A 12,139-nucleotide genomic window follows, 5' to 3' on the forward strand; every position below is an offset into this window, starting at 1 on the left:
TTTTTTTACAGGTAAATATTATTTTACCGAAAAAATTAGCGTGTGTCACCTTAAATTATACGTCTTAACGAGACAAATATTCTTAACATATTAATATAATGAAATAGTTGATATAATATAACTTACAACATTAAACGTTCAACATGCCCACAACTACTGATAGTGTATTACATAACTATCCACACAACTATCTATAACCACATAATCCAGTAAATAATTAGAATAAGCGTTACAATAATTATAAGTTCATGAAAAAGTGGAAGTGAAGAGTTCCTAAGTGTTCCTATAGTGAAAAAAAATTATCAAAATTTACAGAATTTACGTAAATTTTACATCTCTACCTTTAACAAATGGAAAATCACTTAAACAAGAATATTTTCGATACTTACATTTATTTTATATCTATATCATTACTTAGTGCTTATTATTGTCACTAGAGTATAGACGAAGTTTACCTGTATTTTCGTATCGTCGTACTTGTTCCCACAATGTATTTAAAGATTAATTTAAGTTTAAATGAAAAAATGAAAGTAATAGAATACTGTTGGTAGTAATAGTAACCAGTGGCGCAATTTCAAAAGTTTTCTGGGGGGGATCCACAGTTTATATATAATTAAGTAATTTATATAAACTAAGATAACTTTATACATATTGCCTTTATCACACATTGTACTTAGCTGTAACTTGGAAATCGTCATCAGAATACACACAATACCAATCTCTATGCTTATTAATGAACTATACTGCAGGAATATGTATCGGATTTTTTTCCTCTGGGGGGGGGGGGGTGCAGTACCCCTGGACTACTCCCGTAAATACACCACTGATAGTAACTACTAAATGTTTTTAAAAATTTAATTTATCATTATTTTTAAATATCTAATAAATAAACATATTATATAATTATTTACTAAAAGTTTTTATTGGTCCCGGGCAAATTCCGCACAAGAGTTAAAATAAATCATCTTACTCTATTTCTACTTTCATAATAACATATTGCTTTGCAAAATAATTATAGTTCAATGTCAACTTAGTTTCAGAACAATGTCTTAATTTAAGACATACAGACTTTTGGTATTAAAACATTTGTATAATGTCCTTTACTTTAAACTAAAAATAAAAATTCTTAATGATTAATAGACAGCAAAAATTTTAATTGAGTAACACATTTTTTTAATTTTTTTTAATAACCATATCACCAATAAAAATTGAAAGAAGTAGTTTTACCTTTGTATAGTAAGTCAAAAATTAACTCCAATGACCAATTGTAAAATTGGTTCTACCTAATACAAATTTGCCGTTGAAGATTGTAAAAATAACAATTGCAAGTATAGAATATTTTAAAAATTATTATATACCATGACAAAATAGATAGGTATGATCACATCGGTACGTGTTCTCGTCTGATCCAGCACACGCTTACTTCTGTTCTCATGAACAAATTTCAATAATCCAGTAATATGAACAACCAATGAGATGCGGAGAACTAAGTAATAGATGGGGTCTGGTGAAGGGAATGCGTATCAGTAAATATGTGATCATACCTATCTATTTGTCATGTTATATACGTACATAATGTTATCACTGTCTAAAATTGAAATATATAAATATATAGTATGAAATCAAAATAAATCCACATGTTAATATTATTATAACTGTTCAATGTATTTAAACATTTTAACATAACCAACAAGATAATATGTATACAACATAATAAGAACAGAAGGTAAATAATTATATAACTAATTAAGTTGTACAAAAATTATATAACAAAGTACATTAAAATAGTCAATAACTTAATTTAATCAGTTCATATTTCAAGTAATTTAAATAAATAATAATCCAAGTAACTAATCAGCTTCACCATTCGTCATCTCCAGCAGCTGCCGGCTGTTAACAAAATTTTAAAATTAAAATAATTGCATTACATAATACCAAGTACAAGCAAAAATATATTTACTGTAGTCTCTCTAACATCACTGCAAGTATTGTTACTTCCACCATAAGAATTTCCGCCATAGGAATTGCCACCACCTGAACCACCTAGGAATGATGGCACTTCTTGATCAGCCTAAAAACCAAACATTTACATATGAATATATAAGTAAAAACAATTAAAAATTTTTAAGTTGAAATAACCTGTTTAAGAATCCTAACAAGTTCTGATGCTAAGTTATTGTCACTGCTACTATCATAAAATGAAACAGCTCTACCAGAATTACCCAGTCTGCCTGTTCGACCAATTCTATGAACATACTCATCAATAGAGCTAGGCATGTCAAAATTTATAACACAATTAACACCTTTAATATCTGAAAAAAGCAATAATATATTGAATCAAAAGAATAGCAAAAAATAATAATAATAAAAATAATAACAAACCTAAGCCTCTAGCAGCAACTGCAGTAGCAACCAATATTTTCATTTTATTATTCTTAAAATCTCTTAAGGCTTGTTCTCTTTCGGGTTGTTCTCGATCGCCATGAATACTAGTAGTAGGATAATCTTTTTCACTTAAAAATGCAGCGATAAAGTCAGCATTTCTTTTCTGTTCTACAAAAACCATAGTTCCTTGACAATTTCCTAAAAATAATAACAATACAAATTAACAATCAAAGATGAACATGCAATAAGAAATAAATTAATAACAACCTAAGGATTCTAAAACTTTAATTAGTTCTTTCTTTTTTTCGAACTTGGAGACTTCTCTAATTTCTTGTATAACATCTTTACAAGCACCTCCAATTTCACCCACCGCGACAAAGACATAGTTTGGTTTCAAATAAGCTTTAGATAACATTTGAATATCATCTGCTAGCGTGGCAGAAAATAAAAGTGTTTGTCTAGTATACTAAAAAATAACAAACATTTACATTTATTTTATGAACAAAATATTCATTATCAAAGTAAATTCATTGAATGATGTTTAAAATCTTTTAGTAATTATAACTTACAATATCCACCATTGTTTCATGATTTAATATTTTTTCAATATCTGGTTTGAAACCCATATCCAACATTCTATCTGCTTCATCTAACACAAAGAACCTTAATGATTTAAATGATACATATCCTCGACCAACAAAATCATTCAAACGTCCAGGTGTTGCAACTAATATATGGATACCATTCTATAAATGTAATTAATACTTATGTATAAAATATAAAAAATTATAAAAAAATGTAAATATAAAAAATTACAGCAAGTGTATTCCTTTGATGTCCTGTTGCAGTGCCACCGTAGAGAATTGATTGTTTAATACAAGTTCCATTCGTCAATTTATAGACAACATCACGGATTTGTATAGCCAACTCTCGAGTTGGTGACATAATAACACATTGAGGTTCACAGTAATCCCGATCAAACACTAAATCTTGTGGTTGAGAGAGTAAAGTATGCACAATTGGCAAAACAAATGCAGCCTATAAAATACAGTTTATTAATTAATTATAAAAATAAGAGTTAATTAACAATACTTACTGTTTTACCAGAACCAGTTTGGGCAGTAGCCATCATATCGCGTCCATTAATAATAACAGGAATAGCATACTTCTGGATTGGAGTAGGTGTTGTATAATTGCATTTGACCAACTTTTCTATTAATACTTCACGCAAACCAGAACTCTTGAAGGATTCAATATGTTTGGGAACAGAATCACCACTAACTTTCACTTCTATATTTTCATATTTATTAAAATTGCTTCCAACTCCAATTCCATATTCATCATTTTCATCAATTTCTGGAGGTATGTATGTTGGTCTAGGCTTATCAGAAACTGGAGGCTGCTGGTCATCACCACCAAAATCACCGCCTTCCTCTGCATCATTATTTTGATCGAAACTTCTGCCTCCTCCTCTACCTCCTCTTCCTCTACCTCTACCACGTCCACGTGATCCACCATCACGTTCTCCATTGTTGTCACCAGACCACTCATCACCACCACCACCACCACCATTACTACCCCAATCATCACCTTGAGTATTAGAGTCAAAATCATTATTTCTGTTAAAGCCTCCTCTACCTCGACCACCTCCTCTACCACGACCACCTCCACGACCTCTATGGTTCGAAGAACTTGCACCATCATCCCAATCACCGTCAGACATGATTAATCCTAAATAAAAAGAACAAAAAAATTGATTATGATTTATTGTAAAATAAAAATAAATTATTAAATTTTATTTTCAGGTCACAGTCTTTTGTGCAATATGTATGTATAATAAATACCAGTTGAGTGCAGTCGTTCAAAAATTATTAGTAAAACAGTAACACCATAACTAGAGATCATAGTGGCTCAATCAATATTTTATACATATTATTTCACTTTTAATGAAAAGTTTATTGGAAGTTGAATTATTACTTTCATAACTTTTAATTTGGAATGCTAATTGTTGATAATTGATAAATAAGGTATGTAACCTGTTTATATAGATGTTTAAGACAAGTCTCATGATACAGATATGACTATTTTAAGTGAGAGGTTTTTCAAATTGAGTTCTAATAGATAGCTAACTGGAATTAGATGTTGGAAAAGATATATTATTATGTAGGTAGATTCTAGGACAAAACAAGTGATATAGTAGGTACTGACTATTGGATTATGTTTAATATGTCATTTTATGTACCATTCAGACAGAGGTCGAAATAAATTTAAGTAACAGCTAAAATGTTCAACACTATAAAAATAATAGCAGTGTTATCTGTGTTATCGGCTACAATGGTATTTATAAGACAAGACTGTTCTGATGAGTAGATAGATACTAAATGAAGGGAATAAAAAATTCCATTATGGGGAACACCTGCAAAAATTTGCCGATTTTTAAGACTAAGAATCCAAAACGGATTTAAAAGTGAAAATCCTTTAAATAAAATCTAAGTAATTAAAATAACAAAGAATTTTTTTTTTTAAATAAATTGTTATAACAAAACATTACCAAACTAGCTTATGTTAAGAAAAGTTCAATTGTATCTAAATGTAGATGTATTTATATCCATATTAAAAAAAAATTTTAAATTTTAAAATTTAAAATTTCACATACCTAATTAAATTAATATAACATATTAAGTAGTAATTGAGTCACAATTGTAGTAAAGAAAATGTATTTAATTATTACATTATATTAAATACTTATTTTTGATTAAAAACAATTATTGGTTTAGGTAAATATTATTTAAAATACATGCAGAAATAAAAACATTTTAAAATTTAAACACTGTCAAAATAACAAAACAAATGTTTAGTAAATCACTATTAATTTATCAAGAAAAATGATTAGTTTGCTATTCCTTCCTATCGATCAATAGGGATACAAATAGTGAAGACTCGTTTAACACCATCTTATCAGATCATGAGAGATGGCAAAAGTTGTTACTGACCATTACAAGTATAAATCATACTTATGTTTCTATCAATATTTATTATAAAATACACTCAATTTTGCATTTAGTATCAATAGTATTTTTCGCCAATTTTGACAATGACCAATCTCAGCAGTTCATAAAAAATCATTAAAAAAATTATAGGTACTCCATTTTCACATTAAAAATCAACCTCAGCAGAGACAAGTTTGTGTGAGTGGTATACTATGTTAACATTTTATTTTAGAATGGATGTATACTATGTGTCTTTGTCTAACCTTTAAAAAAAAAAATTTAAAATTTATAAATTCAGTCCTAAAATATTATATAATAACTACCATCACATTTTTAATTAAATTGATAAAATTCACATAAAAAATAATGCCTTTGAACATTATATTTAATTAAAAAAACTGGTACAAATAAATTAAAGCTCAAATGCCAATAATAAAAAAAAAATAATGCAGTTCATTATATTTCCAAATCAGCATCAAGTCAAAAAAGTCTAATACATTTTTTTAATTTTTAACAGAATTAAGATTTCAACTAAAAATACAATTTTACAATTAATTGCTAATCAATAATAGGTAACTATTTAACAATCATGACACACTAATTTAAATAAAGTCCTAAAATAATCAATTAAGAAAAGAATTTTACAGCACACACAAATTAAAAATGACCTAAAATAAATTATAAGTTAGTAGTATGCAAAAAGCAACATGAAGTTAATGTTGAAAACTACATGATTAAATCACAATCACAATAATATAATTCTAATTATTCTTATATATTTACTTTTATATCTTGTAAATTAAAATCCCAACAAAACATATATGTAAAATGATAGCCAAGTTCAATTAAATAATATGCTTTGGTTGTTGACTTCAACGACAAAAGAAGTGAGATCTAAATGGATGCCAAGTTCAATGGTCAGTCCTGAAATTTATTTGTAACAACATAAAATATAATTTCTTCTTATCACTTAGGATAATGTTTTGAAGCCTAAAATCTGACTTGGCTAGTTTCCATATACGAATAAAATTATGTTATAGCCTTCGCAAGTTCTAAAGTTGTAAGTTCTTTTTTATCCTTCTAAAAATTTGGCTTGCTGGTAGAAACTAGCTATCGAACACAGTGCTCTTCCATGACTGTTTTGGTTGGTACTTAATAATAATTTGTATATGACAACTAGCCAAGTCAGACCTTAGGCTTCAAAACATTATCCTAAGTGATAAGAAGAAATTATATTTCATGTTGTTACAAATAAATTTCAGGACTGACCATTGAACTTGGCATCCATTTAGATCTCACTTCTTTTGTCGTTGAAGTCAACAACCAAAGCATATTATTTAATTGAACTTGGCTATCATTTTTATATATATGTTTTGTTGGGATATCATTACTTTTTTGTAAGTAAATTATTAATAGCTATTAAATCATATTAAAATAATTTCCAAATGGTTTTTAATAAACTATTGTATTTTCCTACGTTTACGGGTTATAATTTTTTGTTTGTGTGTTTTTATTTATATTTTCCTACGTTTGAGGGTTTTTTTTTTGTGTGTCATTATTTATATTTTCGATGAGAACATTATCTATGTTTTGAAATATAAACAATATTTATATTAAGTATATTTTACCTAACAATATTATTGGTTTTTATTTTTGTTTATTCTTAGTACTGATTTTTCCCCCGAAACGACTTCATTTCGATCGTCGATAACAATAATTTACTATGACGTATTCTATAGATAAAGTTTATTACTATATACTATAATTCAGTTACTATTACGTCTAACATTAAAAAAAAAAAAAAATAATATTTATTATAAAATATTTTCTGTTGTATAATATACAGAGTATAAAATATATGTAAAATTAATATACAATTACTTTATCTCTTTTTGAGTATATTTTTAATTATCATAATTTTATTGACTATAATTTCTACTGGTGGGTGGGTAATTCATTATTTGTAAGAATAATTATTTAATTATTTTAATTGTAATATTTAAAAAAAAATAATATTAATTACATACAAAAATAGAAAAAAAAAGTATGTTGCTGCGCGCGGGTCGACAATATCGACATTCGACACATATTCGGCTGAACGTAAGGTTAGCGGAACAATTTAAGTCAATACTACATTAAATTAGAGGCAATTAATTAATTAATTGAAAAATAAAACATAATAGATAATTAATTGCAAAATTATAATAATATCAATTCATAAAAAATTAAAAAATTTTAAATTAAAAATCTTCAAGTTTCTGATTTTTTCCTTTGTATTAACCTAACTACCTATCTGTATGCCAAATTTGAACTTTCTAGGTCATCTGGAACTGGGTTAGAATTTTGATCTATAGGTAAGTCAGTCAGTCATAAAAATGACGATTTTGGGATGTTAATATCTAAATAACGGTTTGAGGTATGTTTATGAAATTTGGAAAACATATGTATCTCTTAAGTCTCAATATATGAGCCAAATTTGACATGTTTATGTGGAATAGTTTTTGAGTTATGAGGGGGTCAAAAGTGGCTCCAAATGGTTCGTGTAATATTACACACGGTGCTGCTCGCTAGTTCTGTAGCTAGAATTTGGCTTGACACGCTACCGCCTGTCTAGATAATTAATATTTATCACATTACCTATTTTTTTGATATAAATGTATGAAAATATTGAATAGTTCTATTTTAAGTTATTAGTAGTATGTAACTGATGTGTAATATACAAAAAGTTTGGAAACCTCTGGTTCTAAAGTATAATCTACCAAATTCAAAATACCTAAATATACCTACTCATAAATGTTTATTATTAACCAAAAACTATTTAATATTTTATAGAATTTTATACTTCTATCTTTAATAGCTATATTTATAATTTTCTGGGTAACTTATTAATTAGGCATGTTTAAAAAAAAAATAATAGATATAAAATGTATAAGGACTGACTATCCATCATATCTAACACATTAGCAGACAGGGAGTATTAATCATGATCAAAGCTGTGAAGAAAATGTTTGTGACGTCACTGCTTAGGAGTGCTATTTTATTCAAAATTGACTTTTAATAAGCATATCGATAATATTTGAAATAAATTATACATGAAATAAGGTTTTTAATAGCTATGTGCGTACATTTTTACAACAATATGGCACTAAAACTTAATACTTCTCATTAATTAGATCACAAATAGAATATGCTCTATTAATAGGGCATACAAATTACATTGGACAAAATACGAGTTCTTTAATTTATTCAAAATAGTTTTTTAAGATAAAAAAAATATTTTTAATATTTAAATACTTAACTATCTTAAAAATGTAATGATTAATGAACCCCTATTCAGAAGTAAATATAATTTTCCTTGATTCTTTAATAAAACAGATACTTCCCATAAAATTTAAAATTCTTACTCTAATTATTGCATAGTATATGATTTATTGTTCAAAACTATTTTATCAATTTATCTTTAAAATTAATCATATGAACTCTAGAAATAAAACTACATTTTATCTGTTGATTGTTAACAATAAATATATGTTTATACCTAGTCCTACAAACATTTTAAGATCTGCAAGTAATACTAAAATAAATTTTGGTTTGTTCACTAGATACATTGTTTAATTAATTAAATAATACTTAATTTATTCCCTTAATAAAGAATTATTATTATTATTATTAAAATATGAACATAGAAATTGACAGGATTCAACATATAAAATTTAACTTTAAATATTTTAAGGTATTTTAATATTTACTGTTCAACATATTTTACATTTTTAGGCATAGGTAATCATGATATTTTTATTTAGAGTATTCAATTTTTAAAAAATAAAAAGTTAAGAAGAAAAGAACAATTTTTTTATACCTATCCATTAACAAATGAACAACTTATCATAAACTTATAGAAAGTTAACTCCTATAGATTTTTAAGACCTTTAATAAGTGTATATTACCTTACTATTTTAAAATTTCAATAAAATAAAAATGTAGTAACAGTTTGATAAATTCAAACCTTTTTCACTTATTACCAGTGCTCGACTTGGCAAATTTGAAGTAGGGGGGACTTGTTTACTTCTAAAAAAATAGTGACCCCATCACTTATTAAATGTTATTGAGACGTAAAAGCTCTGCCCTTACACCCCTCTTTAAATTATATAAAAACTATGAATATCTATTAATAAATTAAAAAAAATTTGATAATATACTGAAGGTAACACCTATAATATATTATAGTTATAAATTAAAACCAACTCAAAAGGATAATACAAGTAAATAAATAAATAGTTTAGTAACAATTAGTTAATATTAACTAGTTTATGAAATAATTCACAAGACAAATATTATGATGGTATAGGTTACCTATCTTGAGCATTTAGATAAAAATGCATGATGAAGTGTCCCATGTGTTCCCCTACAAGATAATAGAAGGGGTACACTTAACATTTCTGAAAAATTAGTTGGGGTATTCCATCCCCCTGCGACCATCCACAAATCGAGCATTTCTTTTTACTAATTACAGTATCAAAATAAAAAACAAATTTATAAGGAAATAAAATTAATTCAATGAAACTCAACTTTAAAGACTTAAAACTTCAGTATACATATATAACAAAGACTCGAAAATGAGATATTGAAAACTAAAGTTTACAAAAGTGAAAAATATACTATTTATACTTTTTAATTAATAATACTGTAGTGTGTGCTCTTGAGATATTACAAAATAAAAATATATATTTAAATAAATTTAATAGGAAGTAAAAAATTGTAATTAGGTACCTAATGATCATTATTTAAATAGGTAGAAAAGATAATTAACAGTATGTAGTACAATATTTGTCTCATGTGTATAGTAATCCGAAAAAATTTAAAGTAGAAACGAAAAAATTTTTTTTACAATATTATATATTGATCTATAAAAATAAAAATAAATAAATTTTTTAAGTTTAGAAGACTGATAATAATAAATGTTGCTTTATGATTTAATTTAATTCAATTAGATCAATGTAATACTGTGATACTGCTAATAATATATAAATATAAAAGTCGGTATTTTTAATTTCAATTAAATGGCTAACCTTAAATACGAAACAAATTCTAGCAATGCAATAATTATGTAATAAACCGATAAATGCTAATAATATTAAGGATAAAATACGCGACAAGAACGGACAGACCAAAGTGTTTCGAATTCGAGACTGACCTTTAGTCTCGCCACAAGACCGTCGAGTGGAACCTCGTGCCTGTACAAAGCGTGGTTTCCGAAAACGTGGTTTGGTTTGGCGGACTTTGAAAAATCATATAACGACGCCGCCGCCAAACACGGTAATAAATGAATTCGACAACAATAATAATGATAATAATAATATATAAAATACTTACGTTTCTAGGTGAACGGCAAATAAAAGCAAAAAATAAAATCGACCGTTTGTGCTCACAGCGGATGGACAACGTGAAAGTGGTGCGTGCCGTGAAGAACGAATAACGAATGCGCCGCGGGAGAGGGTGCGTACCGGCGGAAGAGCCAAAACGAAATAACGGCCACGGAGCGCTGAGAATCGTTGTCGTCCGTTGACGGATTATTCGCGTGTAATAACCCGTTAGGTGGGCGGGAGACGGCCGCGGCGGCGGTATTTTGACGCGACTTACCGCCACCGGGGGCACGCGCTTGGTCGTCGTCGGTGTCCAGTCGGTTCATGGAAAAGAAACCGTCGCGAATTCCAAAGATTTTCGGCACGGGGAGTCGCGGCTGTCGTCGATCATATTTTGTCGTGTGACGGAAAATAATATTGGTCTATGGGGGCGGGCGGGTGGGCGGGTGATGGGCGGCGGCCGTTGTTCGCGTGAAGCGTCGACGACATTTTTTCTACCGCGTTTTCGTGCGGGCACGACGAGATCAAACGGCTCGAACGTTGAGGGGGGACGAGCTTGAAAATGCTACGAAGCTACGTTATTATATAATATTGTACATACGTATCGATAAATTATTATCGCGTGCTAAAATGTACATTGCAACCGCACCGAGACGAGTGCTTAATAATGGCGATTACTATAGTAAAGTTTTTACTTTTTTTGTATTTTGGTTTTAAAAATATCTCGAGCGTCCGCATCGACGGCGCAATATTACAACGACTATTTTACAATCTAATCTGATACAGTTACTGATAATATTATGTCGATGTGTGTTGGACAGTGTAAGAGTAAAATTATTATGAATGGTTTTTTTTTTTTCTAAAGCGATGCTTCCCCGCGGCTGTGTCTCGTGAGTCGTGTCACAAACTCACAATTGAAAAATTCATTATTCTACTATATTATGTGCACTAAAAATGTACAAAATATGCATGCATTTATGCACTGATTTTCATTCAAATATGCACTTAAAATACGCAAAAATATGAAAACAAAAATTCATGTTAATTGTATTTATTTAGTTTAAAAATGTATATGATTCAATAAATAATTGATATGGAACAAAAAAAAATGCATTAAATGCCTAAATACTTTAATTGTAAATTGTATAGTTGTATTATATAACACGATCTTTTTTCTCACCACGTTCGCGGGATTTACGTTGGACATAGCGTAGCATTAAGTATTAGTATTAATAACTTAATACTATTTTTTTTTTAATTTAAAATGGTTCAAATATGCAAAAATATGTCAGTGGGTGCCATGTAATGAACAAAAAACTCATTGTGCATATGAGATTCATAACTTTATTTTATAGAATGTTGGCGTTCATAAAATCCCTTATTAGTGAATTACCTACTGCA

General features: G+C 28.1%; 1 protein-coding gene across 1 annotated transcript; it reads right to left on the reverse strand.

Annotated features, from left to right (window-relative positions):
• Positions 1-1,644: 1,644 nt before the first annotated feature.
• LOC114125056 (ATP-dependent RNA helicase vasa-like) lies at positions 1,645-10,942 on the reverse strand. Its single transcript, XM_050206538.1, has 9 exons — positions 10,749-10,942; positions 3,482-4,116; positions 3,202-3,423; positions 2,955-3,131; positions 2,653-2,851; positions 2,383-2,583; positions 2,140-2,312; positions 1,961-2,071; positions 1,645-1,890 (listed from the first exon to the last, which is right to left on the reverse strand). Exons 2-9 carry the CDS (start codon positions 4,106-4,108, stop codon positions 1,861-1,863), a joined length of 1,740 nt encoding a protein of 579 aa, XP_050062495.1. The 5' UTR covers positions 4,109-4,116; positions 10,749-10,942; the 3' UTR covers positions 1,645-1,860.
• Positions 10,943-12,139: the final 1,197 nt, after the last annotated feature.

The sequence above is a fragment of the Aphis gossypii genome, chromosome X (assembly GCF_020184175.1).
Source record: "Aphis gossypii isolate Hap1 chromosome X, ASM2018417v2, whole genome shotgun sequence".
Classification (NCBI taxonomy): Eukaryota; Metazoa; Arthropoda; class Insecta; order Hemiptera; family Aphididae; genus Aphis; species Aphis gossypii.

Bases quoted from the DNA above. Each gene is read 5' to 3' on its own strand.
- LOC114125056 (XM_050206538.1), bottom strand. From the start codon at position 4,108: ATGTCTGACGGTGATTGGGATGATGGTGCAAGTTCTTCGAACCATAGA. The intron at 3,132-3,201 runs GTAATTTTTTAT...TTACATTTATAG, and splicing joins ATCAAAGGAATACACTTGCT to AATGGTATCCATATATTAGT. The intron at 2,584-2,652 runs GTTGTTATTAAT...TATTATTTTTAG, and splicing joins TAAAGTTTTAGAATCCTTAG to GAAATTGTCAAGGAACTATG.